At 39.1% G+C, this 24,701-nt stretch overlaps 1 protein-coding gene and 1 long non-coding RNA gene across 8 annotated transcripts; one reads left to right on the top strand and one right to left on the bottom strand.

The window, feature by feature from the left end:
• Positions 1 to 13,362: 13,362 nt before the first annotated feature.
• On the bottom strand, positions 13,363 to 14,725 carry LOC147643735 (uncharacterized). Its single transcript, XR_015271519.1, has 2 exons — positions 14,534 to 14,725; positions 13,363 to 14,149 (listed from the first exon to the last, which is right to left on the bottom strand). It is a non-coding gene; the product is annotated as an uncharacterized LOC147643735 (long non-coding RNA).
• Positions 14,726 to 15,113: 388 nt separating this feature from the next.
• On the top strand, positions 15,114 to 23,644 carry LOC110185587 (uncharacterized). Of its 7 annotated transcripts, XM_086832106.1 has the most exons (7): positions 15,114 to 15,746; positions 17,321 to 17,720; positions 19,392 to 19,507; positions 19,569 to 20,090; positions 20,997 to 21,156; positions 22,872 to 22,939; positions 23,423 to 23,644. In XM_086832106.1, the coding sequence occupies exons 1-6, from the start codon at positions 15,435 to 15,437 to the stop codon at positions 22,895 to 22,897; spliced, it is 1,536 nt and encodes a 511-aa protein (XP_086688232.1). In that variant the 5' UTR covers positions 15,114 to 15,434; the 3' UTR covers positions 22,898 to 22,939; positions 23,423 to 23,644. The 7 variants fall into 7 exon arrangements, 6 of the variants coding, with proteins under 6 accessions (XP_086688232.1, XP_020810180.2, XP_020810181.2 ...); XR_015271496.1 differs by lacking the exons at positions 22,872 to 22,939; positions 23,423 to 23,644 and adding an exon at positions 21,428 to 21,905 and having other exon boundaries at positions 20,252 to 21,156; XM_020954521.2 differs by lacking the exons at positions 22,872 to 22,939; positions 23,423 to 23,644 and adding an exon at positions 21,984 to 22,164.
• The last annotated feature ends 1,057 nt before the right edge of the window (positions 23,645 to 24,701 follow it).

The following is a 24,701-nucleotide window of genomic DNA, read 5'->3' as shown; positions in this document are numbered from 1 at the left end:
AAATTCATCTTAATCTTGTGTATTGTATTATAAATCTTGAATTTACCTATGTAATTTTATTTGCAAATTAGTGATATTTTCTAAAATTATTTCATTATTTGGTTCTTCCAATTAATTCCCCTTTGTTTATCCTTTTTACTTGCAGTTTAACTCTTCCATGGACCAATTTTTGGACTGAGAACATGTCTGATATCAATCCCAATGTAAGGGGACTCTTTTAGCTTTCCCCCTTTTTTTGGCATTTTTAATTACACCGTTGCTGCTCTAGTTTTTGATGCTGTTTTGAATCTCCGATGTGTGCATGCGAGCCTCCATTTTGGCTTTCGTATTAATTTTCATTCCGCCGCTTGTCGAATCCGCAAAACAAAAGTTTGTCTTATGCGCCTTGCGCTGCATAATTTGCGTGTTGCACATATACTATATATTTTTTCCAGTTTCGCCGGATGGGGCTGAGATTGGCAGCAGGAATGATGGCGAGTGCTTGGCTGTTGGGGGCCGCACACACTTCCGGCGCATAAAATATGCAAAACAATGCAAGCTCTCGCCTGGCCGGCAAAACAACAACAACGAGAGCAAAATAAAAACTTTCCCTGCCTTTGGCCCAAAAATTAATTTTTGTTTTAGATGGCGCGCAGATTTTCCGGCTGCATTTTCGCCAGCACTGCTAATGCTGCGCCATACCGCCATACCGACCACCGACCACTGGCCGTAATTTTTGTTTTAATTAACTTTTTGTTTGCTTTTTTGTTGCCAAACTTTTGCAACTCTCTGTGAAAATTGTGCTAATTTTAAAAATGGTTTGCAGTGCATTTTTTCGAAATACATTTTTCATATTCAAAAATCGGCCAGTGTGCATTTATGATGGTCCATGGGCAGGCCACTGAGCTTTTATAGTATCCAAAATCCATTCTAATATAATTTTCATGGTATCTAAAAAATTTTATATTGAAATTTAAATTGTATATCTGACTGAAATGAATCATATCAAATAACGAACATTTTTATAAGCGTGCAAAAAAATGGTATAATGTTCTCTAACCAAATACAATAATTATTTAACAAGGATTTTCATGTTTAAAATACAACATTTAAATGTAATAGAGAACTTCCCTTGTTATTTTTTTGTCAAAATAAAGAAAAAAATAAATAATATTTTCATTTATCAATAAAGTATCAATAGAATGACCTTCCTTTAAATTATTTCATTTCTGTATAATTCAGTTATAACTCATTTGGGCTTATTTCGAGTGCCGGACTTAACGTCAGACGGGACTTTGGTTCATTGAGGGGTCTCTAATAATACATTTTTCATTGCCAGACGCACATTTAGAATTGTTAAATGCGTCTGCTCATTTGGTCAGACTTTCGCTTTGACAATTTGCGGCCATAAATTCGCATTACACCCGCTCCGATTTGCATTAGGTTTATGGAAATGTCGCAGTGAGTATGCGCGATAAATATTCGATCTGGATTCAAGTTAATTGATGGTGCTTGCATGCCGACAGGCTGCATTGTCCGCACTAATTTGTGCCCCTTTTTCCCGGCATTGACCACAGAGAGAAAGAGTTGTCGGTCGGCTCGTCCGGCTGATTGAATAGCTCAAAGTGAGCCCAAGGCTGGACAAGGACCTGGCACAGGCCCCGAGTCCGGCTGGGTAACAGAAATATAAATGACTCTCCGCCTCCAACAGCTGTCAACACACGGACATGGGCGCCTGCTTTTGGGCCCCACTGTCCGGCAGTTGGTCGCTTACTTTATTCCTGGCAATTTTTCAATGCGCTTTGTTTACCCGGTCCCAAGGCAGCTGGCACAAAGCCCGAAAGCGTAGGCACCCGGCCATGGCAATCATTGGCAACGGTTGCTTTGTAGCTTCATTGAGGCCTCGACCACAGGATGTGCCTTTTGCCGTCTTGCACTTACTTATCCGGCTCCCAGCTCCCACTCCCATCGTCCTTCCATCCATCCATCCATTCGCCAGCTCCGTGCCGTTTGATTTACTTCAAACAATTGGCAACATCATACATCAACGCGCTTTTGTTTTTGTTCGGGGTTTTCTCGTTATCCTTTTTTGTTGAGCAAATCCATCCTCTGGCCAGAGCCTTTATCGGCTTTCGTCCTTGTCCCTGGCTCTGCTCGATTGGCTTAGATTTTGCTTCTTCATTGGAATTATGACAATGGCAAGTTTATGCAAATTTTTGTGAAGAAATACAAAGATTTATACCTTATTTTTAAATTTTAACTTGTATTGAACTGAAAACCATAATTGGCGCACGAATGATGGGAAAAACTAATCCATTTTAATTAAAGCAAATAATGTTGTATTTTTAAAGTGATGGCGGTTAGTAATACGCACACAGAGGGATTATGTTCTTCGAAAAAAAGCGTAAAAATCACAATACAAATCCGAAACAAATGGGAATAATTATTGGTGAACGAATGAGGGGATAAGGTTAGATAAACGGATTTAAATCACGAACTTTGTTTGTCTGTATGTAAAATGCATAATTCATAATTAAGCACATGGCGAATAAATAAAATTTCATATTAATTTGTTGACAATGGGAAATTTATTAGCCACATAAAAGGCTCAAATACTGTAGATTACAAAGCGATTAATTAGCGTTGAGGCTTCGGACTGTCAACAAATATTTAGCTGCTCATTAGTTCCTAGCCACCGAGACTTTAGATATAGTTCCGCCCTGCATCAAGTGTACGCACCTTCCTCATTGGAATTCAGTTTGAGTTCTGCACTCCCAAGTCGCCCCAAGTAAGGCGCAAGTCTTCCGCAACATAAGCCGCAGTGATGAAAAGAACAGACTCACGGAAAAATAGGAAAATTGTCTGTGTCGGGGAAAACTACTTGTTATTCAGTGCGTTGAACTTCGTTTAGCTGGGCGAAATGTTTTAGAACTCGTTAGGGCAGAGATTGAGCCAGAGTCCTGACAGCCTGCTGCTAGCTCATCAATGCAGTCGAACATAGCCCCGAGTCACTGAATATCTCTGGGTAATCGATTCATCCTCAACTGTTGCTTGCCGTGCAATTTTTGGGGAAAATGAGGAGTGACAACTGGGCCGAGACAACAAATTATACAAGCATGGAATTACTTTTACAAATTTCACCTTATATTTTCTACTTAGTGCCTGCAGATGATGTACATACATATAGACTTATGCATTTATCCTCACTGTCATAAAGTCCCGGTTAAGAAATGTTTGTCTTCTATCTTAAAGGTACAAAGAAGAAGGATATAAACCAGCTTCAAGTGGAGGCATATCCTTCCCCATGTTGTCAACAAGTTTTCAGAGTGCTATCAATATTAAAAAAAAGAAAATAAAATAAGTTTTTATTGATTTGACAAGTTCGTTTGATAGTTAACACATGTTGTACAGTTGGTTGCACTTAATAATTGGCATGAAACGCTAAAGTTCGGACAGCTTAGCCGCAAAAGAATGCGAAGTAATTGCAGAAGCTATGGCCATGGGAGAAGGAGTCGAATGATTTCAACCAATTACGAAAATCAATTCAATTTACTGGCTTCCCAACTGAGCACAATGGAAATCAAAACGAACCAGGTACTGGTATGTACTTGAAGCTAACAATAGAAAGCCACGAAAGCAGCTCAATTCGCGCAGCGAGTCGATGATGAATGATTTATTCCAAACTTTGCAGTCAAGATAAAGTGAGAAAGCGAAAAATAAACAAAAATGCACAAACCAAAACAGGAGCGAATAAAACTAAAGGCCCTGTCGAATTTTATTGGCCAAATTGATAAAGTGGATGTAAAAAATCGAAAGGAAAATCGATCGAAAAGGAAACCGAAGGATTTTTAGAATATTCAAGATGGCAGGGGAGTGACATTTTTCATCACGAGCGAAGCATTTGAAGTGCACATTTGCACGGATTTTGGGATTTACTTTCGCCGTTTTCTTTTACCTTTTAGCATCCATAAAAAGGTGATGACTTGTTTCTTTTTTATTCCCAGCTTTATAAATTTCCATGTTTACCAAAATCGTATAAAGTTAATCTCTTTATCTTGCGTCCTTCTGTCTTTTCGTATAAGCAAAGGGATTCAACACAATAATCAAAATAGCCGCAAAACAAAGCTATATGTAGATTAGAATTTCCGAAAAGTGTCAAAGAGAATTTGAGTTAAAATATAAAAATATAAATTGGTAACTAATTAGACAATGCAGATGGTTAGTTCTGTTTTTATTTGTATTACTTTCTGTTTATTCAAATCATAATTGTTCTCTTTTAATGATACATATTTTAAAGTTTGTTTTGGTTTCCATCACATTTTAAAAATAAACAAGCTTTGTAAAATATCTTGCTGTTTGTGGCTTCAGAACTTGAAAATGAACTTCAGGACCGCACACAGTTAGTTCGCAAAAGAAGATGAGGAAGGAATAATCGCATCTCAAACATTTAAACAGATTTACTTTCAAAATAGGGCAAATCGAGAGAGAAAGAGGCTGGGAACAACGCTTCACTTTGCCGGTAAGCCTGTGGAGATACATTCCGGCAGAGGGGCTGGGAGGGTCCTTGTAACGTAACATGCTCAATTTAAAGTGCCTCTGATTTACCAGTGAAAATCAGAGTAAGCCCGGGCGTCTGCTCCTGCTCCTGAGAGTAAGTGTGTGTGTGTGTGTGTGGACAACACGTTCCTCTTTGTTTGGTCTACAAATGGATGAGCCCAACACTAGTGCAGCCTGCCGGAGTGTGTGAGCTAGTTATAGAGAGGGAAAAATTTTGTAGCATAATTTTCGGCGCCAACAATAGACGGACGTGCAGAGGAGCAGCGGATCGGGTGGAGCGGAGGACAGCAAGCTGGGGGGTGGGTGGAGTAGACGGGGGCAGACAGGAGGCACATGGCATATATCAGCACATGCATCCATAAATCATATTGCTGCAGGCAGGAGCAAAGTGCAGCCAGCCAGGAAGCGGCCAGGATCCTTCATCATCCATGAGCTGCTAAGTGTGTGTGTGTGCTTAGCAGCCGTGTTGGCTATTTTAAGGATATTTATACTGACAGCGGATTTTTGATGGAAAAACTTTTGTAAATTGCTTTGCGAAGCTCACCAGCATACACAAACACACACACCCGAAACTTGCTGACCAAAGGCGCAGCTTTAATTTTTGCCTATACTCAGAATGCAGGACCCCAGGATATACTACCATGTATCCTTTGCCGGTGCTCTGTTTGCCTTGGCCAGCCACACTTATTAAATCGACCTCTCCGTAGATTTAATGATGCACAGCCTTACAATAGGACGGCGGCTCTCGAAAAATAGTAATAACAAAAATAATAATAATAAATGGGGAAAAAAGAGAAACGAAAATGTGTTTTTTTTGTTGCATTTTATTGTCCTGCCTGCTGCAGGTTGTCCCAGTTACATTGTGGCCGCAGTGCATTTTCGCTGTCGCCTTTTGTTGTGGCTCTCATTCGAATAAATTCAATTTTAAAGAGATTTACGGAACTATTTGTTTCCCTTAGGGCTTAATTTAAAAATTTAAATGTACGAACACTTCGAAACCTAAATATTGTTTTAAATATCGGAACTCATGTTATGAACTACATAAAATGCAACTTAAATCGTTTTTAACAACTACCACTACATTTCCCTTTAATATTACACTTAATATAAAAAAAAACCAATCAATCAATAAATCCGAGACCTTCGAAAATTCCGACAAACACTTTGTTAAACATTGAACAGCATGTGTGAGGGTGTCTGTTTATTTTCCAGCTTTCCAATTAAATTGGAAAATATTGTGATATATTTCGATTATCTAAATGCCAACAATTGTGGGTGCCAAAACAAAAGCAAAATCCAAGCGCACGAAACAAAAAATGGCGAGTGATTCAAACAGACAAAGCCACATAGGTAAAAATAAATAAATCGCACTAAATGCTGAAAAATAAATCCAATTTAAAAAGTTTTGAGGTCGGTTAGCAAGCAATTTGCAAATTGTTGTCAAACTCAATTATGTAAAGAAAACACGTTTGTAAAAAAAAAACAGAAAAATCGCAGTTTTTAAAACGAGTTGCAGCTCATTTAATAAAGGGAAATTGGAATCCAAAGGAGATTTATATAATTAAGTCAGACAATCGTCCATTGGGGCGCCTTAGCAAACATAATCCAATTATATCATTTACGTGGTTTATGCCTACCTTTTAATAAAAGCATGTAGATTCTTAAAGTATTCTCTTTGATGATCAAATAAGGTCATAAAATGAATGACCACGAATTAGTTCAATCGAATCTTAGCTTTGTACTATTTCTTTTATATATTTTTTATACTTTTTATAAATATGTAACTTTCTGGCGCTTTTATTAAAGATTATTATTTTATTAATATTACTGCACTACGAAAGTGAAATTAATTTTTTTTAAATCATTTGCTTAGCAATATTGACACTTATAATTTTAATTTAATTATTGTATTTTATCATAATTTATTATTTATTGTGAAGAAAAATGATGTAGTAGGGCAGTTTTTTCAACTATAGACTTAGGAAGTTATATTACAGCGTGAAAATGTCAAAAGATATGTTTTCAAACTGTTGGTTGGGGTCGAATTGATGGACAGCTTATCAGGAGTGTAATGAAAAAATTCATTTGTTAAGAAAATATTCTATATAAGCCATTATTTCTTAATTTCTTAACAAAAATTAAATTTAAAGTAAATTGATTAAAAAAAAAACAAAACAAAACTAAAAGGGTTTCGGCTTTTTAAGACTCGATGTCTAATATATATTTGGTTTTCTTTTGGAGTTTTATATAAATTTAAACATGATTTTAAATTTTTAAACAATTAATTAATTTTAAATCAAGTTAAACTTGATCAACTTTGTCATCTATTTAGGAAAGAATCCTGTATTGAGCAAGAAGTTTTTTTGTTTTGTTCCATCGTTTCGTTTCACTGTGCTTGAATGATGCAAAGCTAAACAAGGCACAAGGCAAAAAAAAAGGAAAGAAAAAAATCTGATGGCCAGGCAACCGTGCCACGTTTTCGCGTTTGTTGTGCAGCTGCTGGGTGAAAATGTTGCACAGCATGCATAAATAATAAACGGCAGGCTCGCTCTTTCTTGCTTTCTCGCACACCAACACACATTATGCACATTTTGCCGTTTTGCACAACCCGCCCAGCTGAGCGAGAGGGGGAGAGCGGAGGGGGAATTGGGGGAAAGATGCACGAGCCAGGCAGCTTCTAAATTTATTTTATTAAGTCAAGCACACAGACAGCTCACAGTGTGCAGCTTCCGGCCCCGCGATCCTGCCGCGCCCGGCCAACGGTATAAATAAAATAATTTACGGTAACTGCTGACGCTCATCAGGACACCAGGACGAGGATGTTGGCGGCGTGTTGACAAAACCCGGCACAGGATCATCATCATCAGCAGAAGGCCGCTTACAATATACACTTGGCAAAATGGATTTGATGGTAACTTTCTTATATAATTGTTGTAATGATTATTATTATTATTAACCACATCTTACATCTTTAAGCATGGTTTATTTATACTATTAATCTTAGGGTAAATATGTAAGCAGGAGCTCTAACTGCGGAACTGATTTGAAATTCAATAATTTGCATTAGAAATGCATGAAGCTCTATTAAATTGAAATGCTTATGTTTTAAAAATTACTTTAATATTTGAATATTAGCTGATTTTGAACAACCTTTCCTTGTATTATTATATAAACTAACTAAAATTATAAGTCGAATAAAATCAGCAAACAACAAATAAAAATTGCCAATGAATGGTACATCCAAGAATAATACCTTTAATATTACCAAGAATAATTTATGCAACAATAAGACAAACATTTTAATTTGTGGCCTTTATTTATGAGTTTAAACATTGATGTTAATAAGAAAATGAATGTCATTGTAAAATAAGCAATACTATTTAATTGATTAAATACATTTTATTGCGTATAAGCATTTAACATTTTTATAACAATTTAACTCGTCCAACAAGCACGAGAGGCAATTATACAAATTCCATAAAGCCACAAAAATTTGAATCGAATTAGTGACAGCGCATTGTTGAGTTCCCAATAATAACTAAAATTATCAAGTTCCAAATCGGTGACCATCTGCCTCTCTAAATGTCTCAGAAAGTTATTTAAAAATAATTCTTATATAGAATTGACCCATACAGAACATATGTCATCATGTTTTGTACAAGAAATATACATATATAGATAAATATCACTTCTTAACTAGTAAAAAATTATTTAAAATTACTTAATTGCTCCTGTGCTTATGTACTTTTACCTCTATGTCCAGTTCAATCTATTTCTATGTTAGATATCCTTAATTTTGTACAGTGAGCCGAGGCTAAAAAAGATTGTAGCATACTTTTTTGCGTTGGGCTTTTGTGTGCAGCTGCTTCCTATTTTTTGCATGCGAAATTAATGCACATTTCCAAGCGTGTGCGGGTGAGAGAGTAAGTGTGAGGCTGTTGCTTGCTAAATATAGTTATAATTATGCGCACATATTTTTAATTAAGTTTCGCTGCTTGGAGTTTTTTTTTTGGGGTTTCGGCTTAGCTAAATATTATGCATACGCCCTGTTAAATTGCATTAATGTGATCCTCTGTCAGTTTTCTTTTCGCGGTTTCTCCTCCTTCCGTTTGTCTTTGTGTTTGTCAAAATTACATATGTTAAACACTCGTTCGCCTTAATTTTATGCAATGCAAATTTGCCCCTTTTGTGCTCGAGACGAGCGGAAAATGCTCGAGAACTGGGTTGAGCCCCGACGCACATTGTTGCCGCCGTTTAAGTTGGAGTGAAATATTCCCAACTAAGCATAGCATCAGCATGCGAAATCTGCGTTTTTACAAAGCCGGTAGAATCGCGACGTAGATCAAATGAAAATATTACCATTACCAAGTTCTACGGTAGCTGAGCTTTTCGGGAACTTACTTCTACTCACCAGACAAACAGGACTTTAACTCATTTAACTTTTATTTATTTAACGTTGAATCTTAACTAAACGAAGCTAGTATGCAAATACAAATATAAAAATACAAATACAAATTTTGGGACGTAGTTTTAGCTGGATGACATCTAAATTAGGGCTTAATATAATACAAAGTACAAATAGTATCATATGTGTCCTTTACTTCATAATTTGTTAACATATGGATAGCTTTAATATATTTAACAATAATCCATCAATGATTACACTGTCGTCTATATTTTTTTTTTTAGAATTTTACAATCCCTTCTGTGTTTCTAATAGCTATTTTTGAAATATGTAAATCAAAAAGTATTTTTCCTAATAATTTAATAAGAAGTCTCTGTTTTTTCGCCTTTTACTCTTTCTGTGGAAGCAGCGGTTTATGAATGTTGATAAATATTTACAATTTTAATAAAAGTTTAGTTGGTTTTTGTCGGACCTCTTTTCCTTTCTTCTTGGTGTTTTGCCTAGTGTCGAGAAGCTCAAAACACTTTTCTGTTTTTAAGGCAAAAGTTTTGTTATGGAAATGCGGCAAGTTTTTGCACATATTTTTCTTCTTTCATGTCGCTCTCTTTTTTTTTTTTTGCTTGGTGTGAAACTTTTAAATATGATTTTATTATTGCTGCTGCAAGTTGTGAGGTTTTTATTTGGTCAGCTCGCAACTGATTTGGCAAAGTTGTTGCCAAGGGATTTTTAAATAAAGCAAGCCACTGTTTCTGCCAAGAAGAAGTTCCAAAGGACCCTGGACACGACCGAATCGTTTAAGCGCACTTAAATCAAGTCATAGCCATGATTTTTTGTACCCTTGAAGGGTAGTATAATTTTGGTAACTACTTTGTAACGCTATTCCAATTTATAGGTATTCACAAAAAATTACTCAAACATTCTAAGGTCGGAATATTCTTGTCTTTTATTAAAACTTCAAGGGTAAAAGAACTTCGGCTTACTGAATTCCTCTTCCCTTCTTAGTTTTTCGTATTTTTTGAGGAAGATTTTCTACTTAAATGCATTTGGCGTTCGTCGGTCTGAAGTGGTCCAGCTGCTGGTTTCCTTCCATTCCCTTTCAGTGTCTGGCTTCTGGAAAACTTTCACCGTTGACTTTATTTCGCGGGGTCCTTTAGTTAAATTATTATAATGATTTGCGCTGAAGTAGCTTTTTTGTCATCTCCTCGTAATGAGCGGAGGCTGTGTGTCTGTCCAAAAATAGTTGCAGATGCTTAACAAATTAATTTCTTTAAATTAAAATGAATTCATTAAATCGCTTCAGTATAACTTCATTTGCGAGAGTGCCTTTGCACTTTAAATACCATTTGTATTAGTAAGAAATGAATTTTGATTTAATTATTACACAATAATGTATATAATTTAAGAAATGGTAGTTTCTGATACATTTCTTAGGAGCTCCTAAAGCTGAGATTTGTATGTATAACCTTATGTGTCTGCTCGTGACATCTCCTCAAACTAAATGCTAAAGACAGTTTCTTGAACCCTTTTGGTTTTCATTACAAACCCTTCAAGCCTTTGGTATAAGCATTCCACACCAGAAGTTCTCCAAAATTTTGACTTTCACTGGCACCTTTGTCAAATAAATCTACTTGGCGGTCAGGGCGGCTCTTGGCAAATACGTCTTCATCACTCGCATTCGCCCATTCAACGTTTCAATTTTCAAGTGCTGAGATTGGCCCACTTCAGGGCAGCCCCATGCTTGTTTCAAGACAGTTTACAACGATGTGTTGGCCACATTTCACTCTCGGCTAGTGTGAAGTGCCATACAGCTTCATACCCCAAGTGATTCCATGTTTTATGAAAGGTGACATGTGGCATCTACAGTCGTGGTCTAGCCACATGCCCGGTCGACCGACCTGGATCTCATGTTGGCCCATTGCAGTGTCACTTCCACTGTTCTTGGACAGAGCTGGCAATAGCCAGTCCCAGTTTGTGTGCGTGTCCTTGTGGCTTCTTCTGCAACATGTTGGAAATTATTATAAACTCAAGTGGTTTTCAAGTGGGCCGACGGAAAGCAAATGGAAATGTATAGTTCAACTTGAACTAATTAAATGAATTAAATTGGGACTAGATTGTTTAATAATAAACCTGGGCTGATATTTGAAATGTGCGCAATCGATGAAAGTCAGTTTAATACTTAAGCTGTAATCAGGTTGCTTTAATTACAATACTTAACTTTGTTACAATAATTTGCATTTACTTATTGTTTATTTGTATTTGTTTTGTTGAAACCTGAATAAAACACCACAAAACAACGTTATAAATTGCTTACATTTCTGGTATTCTAATTATTTTATTGGCCAGCTCCTAACTTAAGTATCCAGGGAATAAGATCACAACAGAAACTCAACTTCCGTTTCCCAAAACTTTGGCGCCAGTGAAAATTGGCGTTATTTTACTTCAGTTTAAGATTCGCTCCAGTTCAAATCTCAGCTCACTAATTTATGCAGCGCCGGGAATGGCAGCTCACTTAATTTCAGTGCAATTTTTCTTGGCCAACTCGCAAGGAGGTAGGACCTAGGACCAAGGACCAAGAGTATCGCAATCTGGAGCGGCAAAAAGGCGCCGACAAAGTGACAAACAACTAAGAGAAAATCGCGTGCGTGACGCGTGGCAGGAGCATAAAGTTTGTGACACGTTTCCCTAGTTGCATTTTGTTTTTATTTTCGCCGAGCAGCGAGTCCTGGTGCTAAGGAGCAAAAAGGGTTCCCGGCGAATGGTGATGGTGACACTTTACAGCCGCGCTGCATACTTTCGGGCGTTATGCAAGTCACGTTAATTCCGCCAGCCAACTGTGAAGGCAAAACAAAAGCAAAACCAAAACTAAAACAGGAACAAGAACAGACCAAAAACCATAATGGCAGCAGCAGCAACAACAACAAGCACGGAGTGCTCGGCAAATTTTTGCCATTTTCAAAGGGTCTTAAGAGGTGGACGAGGCAAATCAAAATGTTCAGCGTACTTTGCGAATTACTTACGTGTGTTTGTATGTGTGTTTGGTTCCTGTTCTGGGCCGCGATTTTAGTTGGTGGAACCCACAAATTATGGCAACCACCCCTTTCCATTGACTGGGCCGTGGTGCGGGGGTGGAACTCATTAGGCGTGTTTATATTATATAAATTAGCTTAATTTGAAAACATTTTTTGATGCCAAAACTTTGCCTGTCTTTTCAGCAGGCAACTTCTGTCTTGGCTAATTTATATGCCCGTTGGACACTCTGGCGTTGGCCAAAAAGTTGCCGCCAACTTCTCCGTCTCCTGTTGCGGGTTAATAAGACGACGACCAACAAATTGCCAACATTACTCTTTCCCGCCCAAGGAAGCAGGGAACGGGGAGTGGGAAGCGGGGAGCAGTTGGCGGTCGGCGGCTGGTTGCAAATAGACATTTGAGTGTTGTACTTGGCTTCGCCTTGCTTTCTTGTTGACTCTTTCGGGATGGGCTGATTCAGTCTTTGCAAGTGTCAAAAGCGCAGGCAATTAATTTGGCCTAATTAGACTCTTGGCTGGCTGCTTGCCCGCTTGACTGGCTCTCCCCTGCCCCGGCCCACAATTTCCCCACAATCTGTAAGCCCGTCGCTGCTGCATTTCTTGTGCCTTTTCAATCTGGTCGGGGCACAAAGGACTCTCTGCCTGTTGAGCGATTTACGGCTCAGCGGAAAAGAGTTATTCGAGGTGGATTGACGATGGTGAGGTCACAAGCTGAAAGTTTTACAGAATACTTATAAGTCAAGAAGGGGTAACACCACTGAAAGTTTCTGAATAAATTTATAAAACAATACACTTTTTGAAAAGAAAAACTATGTAATGTTCAGGCTTTATATAGTTTTGGTAAAACTCTAGAAAATTCTAATTGAAGAATGCATGCAAGTGCTCTTAACTTTTGTGCATATAATTATTACATATAATATATCCGCGTATACTTTATATTTCTAAAACAGTTCGATCTTTTAAGGAGTTTGTGTTAAGGTAGTTTTTGCCTTCGATTTTATTTTTATACCTTAAATGCAGTGGCATTCTCTAAGAAAACTACACAGTTAAAAGCGCTAGAAATCATTAGAAATGGTCATAACTATTTTTTGATTTTTTAAGGGATCCAATCGTGTCGGGTTGTAAATAAGAATAAGATTATAAAAAATTGTATTATTAACCATAAACCCTTTGATATGAAATTGCGGATATACAGAATCCTGTTTCACCTTCCGGAAAACGTCAAGGGTCCTGAAACAAAGAATTACTATGTGTTGACACACGTCTAATTTGATCTATATATTGACTAATTTTAATCGAAATAAATCAACTTTATTTTTTTTTTAAACCCAAGCTTTCAGATCCTCTGGAAGTGATCGTTACAACCAATATATAATCAATTAAAGCATCTATCAATTAATATTATCTCATATTCGACGTGCTTTATATACTTTCCTCCGCTCGCTTCCACTATATATATATCTTTAATGATAGTTACAAAAGAATATTATTATTATATAGAATATAATAACTATATTTTCCTCTGCTCCCTTGCACTTTAATATCTTGAATTGTAGTTACAGAAAAATATTATTATTATATACTATGCAAAAGCTATTTGAAATCATCCATAAAATGCTTCATACTCTCACAGATGTTTGTCAAAGTTTCTAGCATCTGCTTGCTTGGATGTCAGATGCACTTAACCGCCTTGGAGTGTGTCTGTCCGTGGTAAGATGTAACCCACCCACATGCGAAAAACTTTAGGAGAAACAGTTTCAACTGCCTCTGGGCCAGGCCATAATTTGCTTAACCACTTTTGCCAATGGTCGGTGTACCCGTTGCCCAGTTTTCTCCTTGCGCCCGATCTATCTCTGGGCCCTCGGTTGGCTGAGAGCCAATTTCTTTGGCGCCGTTCGACACCGGCCGCTTATATAATAATTTTCCAGCATAATTTATGGGCGGCAAAAGTTTTCTGTGGCTGCCCAGTCGAACAATTGCCACTATAATGTTGTGGGCTCTTCTTGCATTTTACATTTTATTCGAGCCAAAAAATGTTTGTTGCTCCGCTCCGTCCAGGCGTGAACTATGCGGTCCAGCCATCCTTCCGCCGCATCCTTTCGTGGCCCTGTTGCCATAAATTCACTTTGCGCCGCTTATCGAACGGGGGGACATGGACATGGAAAGCAGGACCCGATCGAAGCTGAATGGCATAACAAACGTCAAAATTGATTTCAAATTGCATTCTTCGTTTGGTATTTCTACTGGCCAAAAATTGTGTAAAGGGGGCAGAGTTGCGAACATTTAAGTTTTGAAAATAAACGAAAAATCATTTAGTGGTTAGGCAAATTGGTATAATGTGTGATATTGCAGCTTAAAAATTAAATTAAATATCTTAAATCAATATAATGGTTCTACGAATTGCGTAAATCAAGCGAAAAAGCCTGTTAAGTCTCGCAAGTGATTTATTAACTGGTTATAACTGTCATTTCAGGTGCAACAGGGATTTCTGCGAATTATCTGACCGTCGCGTCATAAAAATTTCTTCAGCACTTGCACATCTGACCGATACGAATGTATATTTCACCTCATAATTACACCTGATAAGCGGAGTTTATTGGTTTCAACATTTCAGCACTCCAGCTCCTTATCATTCAAGAGCAGGAGCATTCGCAATTGCGAAATATTCGGCTACGACTATTTGCTCCGAACAAGCGAAGATAAAAAGTGATCATTGCGCGGTAGAAGTGTGACTCACAAAGATACAGATACAACGGGCAGCTGCAGATACTTGAAAAAAGCTAAAACGTGTCATGTGAGCAATCAAAACAGAACTCCACAGACGGAGAGAGAGAGCGCGAGAGAACGAGAGGTACACGGGGAAAATACCAATTAAATGATGCTTCAAATAAATAATATTATTAGAAATATTAGAAAATATATTATATACTGTTTCGATTTCAGTAAACAAGAGGGATTTCCCATTGACAAACTTTATTTTTTATTAAATGTAATTCAAAGGCTATTAGAATTTCTCTCTCTGTGCTGCTTAGGAGAGTCTGCGAGAGGAAAAAGCTCGGCAAGCAACAGGTATGGCCTGAGCGCACCTTTGAGCCGAGCTTCACGCTCTGAGCCAACTTTTGTTGTTTTCTCCCTCTCCCGTTACCGTGTGTGTGTGTGTGTGTGTGTGCTTACCGTGTTATTTGTTGCTGGGCGCGGCTGCGGCGCGGCAGTTGGATGTGAAACCGCGAGCGGCCAACACGTATCCGGCGCGTTGTGCAGCGGAACAGCAGCAAAGGCAACAAAAACAACTGAAGCAACAACGAACCGATAATAGGCAGCACAGCGCAACTGAAGTGTGAATACGAATTGAGGTTATGTAAGGCGAAATAGCCAAAGGCGAAAACAAAACGAATCAGCAGCTGGCTGCAACGGTCAGCTCATCCCCCGCTGGAAAGGTAAATAGGAAGCAAGCAGGAGCTCTCGCCATGGAGGAGCCCAAGACACAGGCGCAGGCGCAGAGCCATCCGCTGGAGGATGTGGCTCTCAATGAGAGCGACGAGGGCAGGCAGACGGCCAGGCCCAGGAATTGGGTTAAGTTCGATGATGAGGCAGACGGCAGTGAGAAAAACAATAACAGCGATGCCACACAGCAACCGCAGCAGCAGCAGCAGCAACAACAAAACAAGTTGACTCTGCCACCGCCGCCGTCGGTGGTGAGCAGCAACAACAACCGGAGGGCGCGCTCGCGCAGTCCCAGCAATCCGTCGCCAACAACAACAACAACCACACCTGTCCAGGTCAGTCGCTCTCCCGCTATCTTACTCTCTCTCTCCTCCTCCCCCTTGCGACGCAGCGTAACGCATTCCAATGCATGCCAGGCCCTTGTCGCACTCTCGCTCCACACACCAGTTTGCGGTACAGGCAGCCCTCGGATAAATGAACCTTAAGTTACGAACTATAAAAATATTAAACAATTTAACTTAAAAGTAGTCAGAAGGAAGAGATAACACTCAAAAGATCTCTCCCTCAAAAGAACTCTCTTAAGAACAACACTTTTTACACATTAATAATTAGAAATGTTCAATATTTAAATTTCATTTGGAATGCTTTATTGAGGTTCCACAGCTCCCTAAGCTAGCTTTCTTCTGGCTGGATTTTTAGGACGTTGCACGCATGACAAACAAAGTTGGCTCTCAGCTGAGAGTTGGAGTTGAAACGGGGCCCATCCGGTGATAAACTCTGACTCAACTTACCTTAACTTGACTTGTTTTTAGACGCCGACACGTCACACACATTCCGTTTTAAAATGTTTGTGTTTTTTTTGCCTTGCCTTGGCGAAATAATTTCTAGGGCCTTGGCTCATATTTTTTCAGCTTCAGTTGAGCTCAGAACGTCAATCTTGATTTAGATTAGTAAACGTTCCCTTTGAAGTTGCCTGGAAATTCATTCGCTTTTGTTTACATCACAAGTCACACCAGACTGCTAGAATAATAGGAAAATGTAAACAAAATATGAAATTCGCTGAGAGATATCAGTTTGCTACGATACCTTGTGCTTTTTGCACTCTCTAGTAAATATTTGTTATATCTTATGATTTATATCTGCTTACCAATACATGCGGAAAACTTATTTTCCTCATAAAATGAAATAGTTTTTAATAGGTTTTTCTCTCTAATAAAGTTTCTAATTTTATAGCGTAATAGAAATGCAAACTGTTTGGGAAATTAATTATTATTTATATGAGCCTCTTAACCTTTCATAGTCTTATTAGACAGTTTTATCTCTGTTTTAATTGTTTACAGTTTACCTTTTTTATCAGCATCTAATATATGACATTATCGTTTTCTTAAACATAAAACTACCGAAAATTATCTCTTCTATAGCAAATATAACAAAGATAACACTACAGGTTGCTATGCATAACCGATAAGCATTAACATTTAATTCCCAACTCTACTTAGAGATAATTAAAATTTAGAAACTACCTAACAATGCCATACGTGAGAACTATTTGAAGCTTAAATGCAAAACAAATAAATTTGATCGCTTTCGGTGGCTCAGAGGCAGACGTATTTTGAGTGGATTGCCTTGGCAAATCTATCTTTGGCCTGGGGTTTTGTCAGCGGGGAACGTGCCTTGCCGCACATTGTGCTTAGTAAGATTCGCTCGTTTAAGTTTACTTATGGATAACAGATACAATTTTACCGACTTGCTGCGCCCCTGAGAGCTTAAAAACTGACACTAAAAATCAATAAAATTGATTTTCCTCGCGCATTTCCATAATTTTCTGGCACTGACCCCTGTGTCACTTTTGCCGCCTTAAGGCCAAGACCAATGCATATTTACCCCCTCCATTGTTGCCTCTTTACAGCGCCCGGTTGTCTCTTCGACCACAGCTGCGACACCGGCCGAAGTCCAGGCAACGTCCCCGGATGTGGCACCCGCTGTCCTGACAACTGAGAGCACGCACGTCAATCTCAGTGCATCCGGCAGTGGCGTTGTCAGCGGCAACATTGCCGGCGGTGCCAGTGCCCCTTCAAGTGCGAGTGCAAGTGCCTCTGGCCCAGTGGCGCCGGTCCGGCACACCCCGCATCTAATAAACCAAAAAGCGCAGTCCGCACTCCCCTCCTCAGCGCAGTCTGCAGCGGCGTCTTCCAGCCACCATCACAATGGCAGCGGGGCCAACGGCACAGGAGTCACCCAGCCAGTGGACCAGGGATCCGGGATGCGGACGATAGAGCTCTCAACGGGTCGCATTCGTGAAGGCTTCGGTGAGTAACCATTAAAGGGGCATGATGAGTGAGTCCCGGGAATCTTAATTGAGAATTATAATTGGGAACATGAACATCCTTAAGATTAATCCGTAATGCATAATGGAAAGAGCTAAATAACAGGGTTTCAATTTACGTTATTTCTTTTCAAAACCAAAATAATAAATGATTTATATAAAAATAAGCGAACCTTTATTAAATTAAATTATATCTTCAAATAGATTACAATCTATTTGTGTATAATTAGTCAGGAATTCTCATTTTAGAACCCATACATTATATGTTCTTAATTACTTTGTTTAGTGATTAGTTTTAGCCTTATCCATTTGTCTCTTAACCTCTAGTTTACACTTTCTTTTAGAAACTAAAGGATACAAATTGTTGTATTTTTAACAAGTACATAACATATAATAGTGATTTTTTACATTATGCTTAAATGGAAAAATTCGAATTAAATTATAAATCAACTCTCGCATAAAAACAGTATTTTTCAAATTTTAATTATATAAATGTTTATTTTTTTTTTTTGTTCTTACTATTAACCTAGATAGTTAATGAATGATAAAATAGGTCAGTTTTCAGTAAATTTATTTTAGATATTTGATTATAAATTTGGCAGAAGCCATTAAAGCTAACTAGACAATCTAATCGATAAGTGAAGTAATAATTTTGAACTTGTTTTAATAGCACTACCATTTTATGCTTATTAATGACGGTTTTAATCGCTTAATTTTAATTTCAAACGAAATGAATTATTTTAAATCGACAAAGGGGCTAGTGTGTATGGGAATACAATTAATCATAAGTCAAAATAATTCTTTTATTACAATTATCTCGACAGCAGTTTTATAATGTAGTTCTAATTGGGCAAAAACATATCTTTTACAATGACAAATTACTTTTGTGCCACTTAATAATAATTTTAATTCAGTAATAAAGATATTAAAAGGGCCTCTTTTGGTTCCCTTTTTTTCAATTGTGCTAATTTATTAATATGTTAGTCCCGTTAGTATGCATATCTCTACTAGATACTTTTTACGTAGCTCAATAAAAATGTATAACGCTGTACAAGGGTATTATTTAAGCATCACCATAGAATGTATTTAATTTGTAACCAGCATATTCAGCTGAGTCGAATTAGCCATGTTGCTCTCTTTGACCATGTGAAGACCAAGAGAAAGATATCAATGGCTATAAGATCTAGAGCTACTAAGATTTATGACAAGATTCATATCTGTTGGTCGCAGATAATGTTAGTTAATTTTGTTTAAAAGGTTTAATCAATATCGTATAATCAGACTCTTAAAAGTTTATCGGATTATAATCACGGGTCTTATTGCATAATACAGTTTTGATAATTCTACACCCAAGCTCAAATGATTTTTTTTTTATTATTTCTACCTTCAAGATATATGTATGTATAAGTTCATTAAAAGAATAATTTCGAGTTTTCATAAGGTGATCGATTAAGTCGACTGATTTTTGGTTGTTATAGATTTCTAGCATAAGCCAAAATAATGACAATCTAATCGATAAGTGTAGTAATCAAGTTTAACTGGTTTTAAAAGCATAAGTAGAGAGATAAATGTTTTCCGATAATCCCGATATTTACAGTGTACAAAAACGTTTACAATGCACTTATTCTAAATGTTCTTTTCTGACTTTCGACAGCTAACGGCGATGTGATTGTCACCCTTCTGCCGGCCAATACGAAATGGCCGTGGATAACGCCTGCCATATTCCGTCCGGAGCTGGTGCCCGAGGAGCTTATGGCCCAGGGCCTAACGGTGAGTCCGACCAGACTGTCCATCTCCCAGACCCAGATCATTAATACCTTAATCCCGCCAGCTAACTGTGGAGGACTACGTGAACGCGATGGAGACGCTGGTGAATGACTACCGCTTTACGGTGTACAACATTTGCTATAAGCGCATCCTGGTCTGCTGGATACTGTTCGCCTTCACTGTCCTGCTGGCGCTGCTCTTCTCCGGCCTGCAGGGCGTGGCCCTGTTCGCCCTCGGCGTGGGTTGGCTCTTCCTGAACGCGGCGGCCATCTTCCTGTGCATGTGGGTGAAGCTGCGCCTGTCGCGCGGCCTTGAGAAGTGCTTGGCGCGCGTGAACCGGCAGCTGGTGCGGCACAAGATCCTGCTGGTGCTGGACGATCGGGGTCGCATCTCGTGCCACAAGGTCAACCTCTGCTTCATGTACTTCGATGCCACGCAATGCGTGAGCTTCCTCAACGAGTTCTTGGAGCACACCGAGCAGACGGGCGGCGAGGCCATCAAGGCGGGCTGGGAGGCGAAGCTGGACATTGACCTTAACGACATCGTGATCCAGGGCAGCCAGCCGGTGCGAGTGCCACGGAAGCAGGTGAGACGCCTTTTTCATTTCTGCTTTTCGGTTCTTGCCTTCGGAGCGGGTTGTTCTTAGGTAGTAGTTGATCTCATCACCCAAACCCATCTCTCAACCCAAAACCCCCTCTTTCGATCACTCACGCACCTCATGATCCAATGTCTAACTGCTCTCTCTAGGCCGTGGCCCAGGAGCTATTTCTGAGCTACCTGCAGCGCTGGGGCAAGGACTTCCTGCGCCGTCGTCTCGACTGGACCGTCCAGGAGGCCGGCGTCCACGAGACACCCCGCCATCTGCAGTCGTCTATCTGCCCGTGTCAGTACGAGGAGGAGTTGTTGCGCAACAAGATCAAGATCAGCCTGCAGCATCGCCACTGCTGCGGCATCAACTGCATGGGCTGCTGGCTCTAATCACCGAAACTGTAATCCTGAAATGTTTTTGTTTTTTGGATTTAGCGTCAACCGATTAAATTGCTGAACATACAAAGGGAAATGTTTCTTTTTCTAGTGTGTAGCCTCGATCCGTGTAACATCCTGGTACCAAAAGGGCTAGACCCACTTAATATTTCCTAGGTTCATGACACAGCCTTTCTGTGTTTTTTATTTCCGAAATCAAAAATTCATTCATTAGCTATTGTTTGATTTCTTGTCTTGTATATGTTTAAGATAGTGTATTTACAAGTTTTCGTTTATATGTAAATTACTGCACAGCAGCCGAAAAGTATGCCGTACTCGGCCTAAGCATCTTTATATTGTTTCACTAACCTGCATCCCACATCCAAACCATCCGATTATCATAACTACCCACGTTCCTAACCCCACTAACACCGCATCTGCAGTGTGCCCCGTGCCACATGCCACATCTGCACCATATCCGTATGCTCCACGGTGTCTCATCTCCGCTCTACCCCCCGAATCTCCGCAGGAGCGCGGCCTGCAGCTGTTCCTGCGCTATGGATCCCGGTGGGGCATGGAGGCCCTGAGGGGACTGGTGGACGTGACGCCCCTGGAGCCGGGACGCCACTGCGGACAGTTCCAGTGCCCCTGCCAGTACATCAAAGAGCACCTGCAGTGCAAACCGCGAGGCAAGTTCAAGTGTTGCAATTTTGTGCATTGGGTGATGGCATCTGAGCGCTACGACAGCGACAGCTAGAGCTTGTTGAATGTTTGTGTGTGCTACTAAAGTATAACTAAATGAATTTCCAGAGGCTTTGCTCGTAATCCTAAATGAATTTAGCCCCAAACAGAGCATATGCAGTAAATGCAGTCGAGACAATACCAATAAGCTACCACAGACACTTATCTGCCAGACTTTATCCTCTATATTTGCAATTGATCAACTCTCTTTCGTTTCAGATGTCAGCCCCTAGGGCAGTGGCAAAGTCTGGTAGTTTTTGGTATTTCTCCTATTTCTGGCTCTCTGAATCTCCTCTCCTTATTTTCATAACTTCAATGTGTCTAAATTAACCCAGCAATATAATTACACAATTCTGATCAACCGTGTTTCTTTTATGCTCCCAAAATTTTACATTAAACAGTTGCCATAAACAGCATTGGCCAAGTAGTTTGGACCCGATTCCCCTTGTTTGGTGGCTAGACAGTAAACTGGGTGTTGGCCCTACAAAAAAACCCTCCTAATCCCCCCACACGATTACAGTCGAAGAAAATATTACCTACTAAGCCGTTTCGATATTATTTTTCCAAATACCGCAAATTATGTACTTACCAAACGCAAGCGAGTGAATTTCTTATTAACATAAGTCTTGTAAATGATTGTCCATATACGTACTATGTTGTTGGTGTCACAAATAAATGTCTATATGTGTGTTATTAATGAACAGTCTTTTATTAACTTTCCTGAGTTGTCTAATTTTAATTTTATATGTTAACTCTCGTTGAACGCCTCTTACAGGTTATCCATGTGGTTGCATTGTCTATGGTTCGGACCCCAGTTTTCAATATCGTTACTAGATATATTGTGACCCATTTTATCATTTAACCCAATACCGGAACTCTGTGTGTGTTCAGATACTGCAATTTATTAAGAGTATTGTCATATTAAGTGTGCAAAATAAATAAAGAGTTCTTCCGCATTTTCAGTATGCTTTAAAGTTACAACTAAAAAGCAAACGGGGTTAATATTTTCGTAGCATTATTCACAAAAGATAGGAAACACTTTATACTATATATTTAAGACTAAATAACATATATTTTTCGATCTATAAAATAATTTGGTGGGTTAAGTTGTGCATAGTAAGCAGATGCGATTACTTATAATTTTAACATTTGTGTTAGCCAGAAAAAATTCAGTTATTGGCGAGTCTGCTTTTTATAGAGTATAGCAAATTCTAATAATAACGTAAAATGACTGAGATTTCAAAGGACATAATAACAATTTGCCTATTACCCTGACTCTTTCCTTACAGGATAATAAGCTAAACAAAATAATTGGTCATATTTAAGAGCTTTCAGTTATGAAACGCGATGTGTAGGTTATTCATGAGGAGGGCTCCCATTCTTTTTATCCCACTTTTGTGGGGATTTGTGGGCCGTGTGCCCGTTTAACTATTATTGCATTATTTTTTATTGCATAATTCAACTTAATGTTTTGCCGCATTTTAGCCACATTCGCGTTTCGCAAATTGTGGCGAAAGTTTCGCCGTTGCCGGGTCGCCCATTTGGTGGAGTTGCATGTGTAATGAGCCATTAACACAGTGCCGCATTTCAGGACATTCCATTTTAATGAATTTCGGCCATCTGAAAGCCTTAATTTTAATAACATCTCTGCATTCTAAATTAGGTGCGAGGAGCTTGTATCTGTGTTGACTGCAGATCCAGAGGCCTTAAGTCGGGCTATTTCGTTAAGGGGTAAGTACAGGCTCCGGTTTTTTCCTTCCAATTTACAAATATGCCCCCTCCCTAACCTCCCGAACACAACAACAGCATTTAAAACAAAAGCCGATTTCGCGCACCAATAAAACAAATTTAAACTCTTGCGGCAGAGGCGGCGTGTGGCCGGAATGCACCATTAAATTTGCCAAAACTCACTTGCCACGAAGCTCTCCAGCAACTCGTTAGCCCAACTGCACTCCAGCCCAAAAGCGAGTCAAACGTGGCGCAGATCCTGGCCAAAGGCATTCTGGCGCCAGGGGCGCGTAAACTAATCGCAAACAAACAAAACACTCGCACTCAAACCACTCGAGCTCCACACAATCATTACGCTCATTCCCGAACCAGATCCGGGGCTCATCAAAGTTTTTCCTTCCATGCTGCCATTCCAGCTCCTGCTCCTGCTGCTGCTGCATTTTTCGGAAATTCAATTCATTTGTGTAATTTTCATTTGAATTACAGCCATCAAGAGTGCCATGGTGAGAGGAGTAGGTGGCGGCCATTCCGGTGGGTGTGGCTGCCGTTGATGGCCAAAACTTGTAGGGGATCCCAGGAAGAATGCGAAGCTGGTTTCTCTGACAGGGGAAAAATGTTTGTTGTTGTTAATTTATAATTACCATAGTTTCTATGTTAAAGGTCCTTTGATGTCGTCCTAACAATTAACCATTAAATATTAAACATGAATATGTGTAGTTTTTATTTTTTGACTAGTTGCTAAAATGGTTATTTTACCAAAAAGGAGTTACCAAAAAGGAGCCACTTATAGCCACTTTACAACTATGTTACTTTAAATATAAATGTTCTTTTCTAATTCTTATATAGTCAAAGTCCATATGTTACTAAATGGTAAGAGTATCCAAATAATCGTTTATAGGCAATCCCCAAATCGTTGTTATTTATTGTTTTTTTTTTACTTACTTTTTTTTCCTGTCGACGCTGCCGTCGTCGTTTTTGCATTTATTTTGCGGCTAAAACTTTAATTGAGTTTTAAACCATTTTGCTGGTCGTTGCAATCCCCGCTGCCACATTCACTCCATCCGGATTGTTTATGCGATTTTTTTTCCTAGCTGGCCCGTTCCAAAAGGGGGTTTAGAGTTAGGCAAGGGCTCCAGCCTTTGAGTGATGAGTTTCGACTGCAAATGTTTTTCTTTCCTTTTTTTTAACTCCCATTTTTTCTTTACTCCTTTCTGGAAGGCTTTACTTCATTTTTTTAGTTCATATATTTTTTAGATTCCTCTTTTATTGGAAATTACGATAAATTCTTTAGTGTCTGAGAAGTGTTCGTTGCAAATAAAATAATGACTTGATCTTTGTGGAAATATGAAAACCCCTAAATGTTAATTTCGATCTAAAAACAAGACTATTTTCCATTTGGTACACCTTCGTTGGCCATACAAAATTTATATGTAACAGAATTCGCTTGGACGCACTCCTTTTCAGCAAACCAGACATACATTTGTATATGCAAACACTTACACCTCTAATAAATATGGCATTAAATCCTTTTTTGACAACAGGCACCGGCGAGATACCGAATAGCGTTGCCCGGACCATCTATCATCATAAAAATAAACCGGACAGAGACCAACAGGAACGTGCTATCCGCCCGCAGGACCTCTGGTGGCGCCGGAGCATTAAACATGAAACCGTTGCAGAATCGCGGATGGGACGGCTGGCGGCGTCCAGAAGAGTCTGCTCCGTTAGCTCCCTGGGCCACAATCAACATCATTAACGCGTGCTC

Source organism: Drosophila serrata, unplaced genomic scaffold (assembly GCF_035046125.1).
Source record: "Drosophila serrata isolate PLE 108 unplaced genomic scaffold, ASM3504612v1 contig_245, whole genome shotgun sequence".
Taxonomy (NCBI): domain Eukaryota; kingdom Metazoa; phylum Arthropoda; class Insecta; order Diptera; family Drosophilidae; genus Drosophila; species Drosophila serrata.
This window is presented reverse-complemented; position numbering and strand designations above follow the sequence as displayed.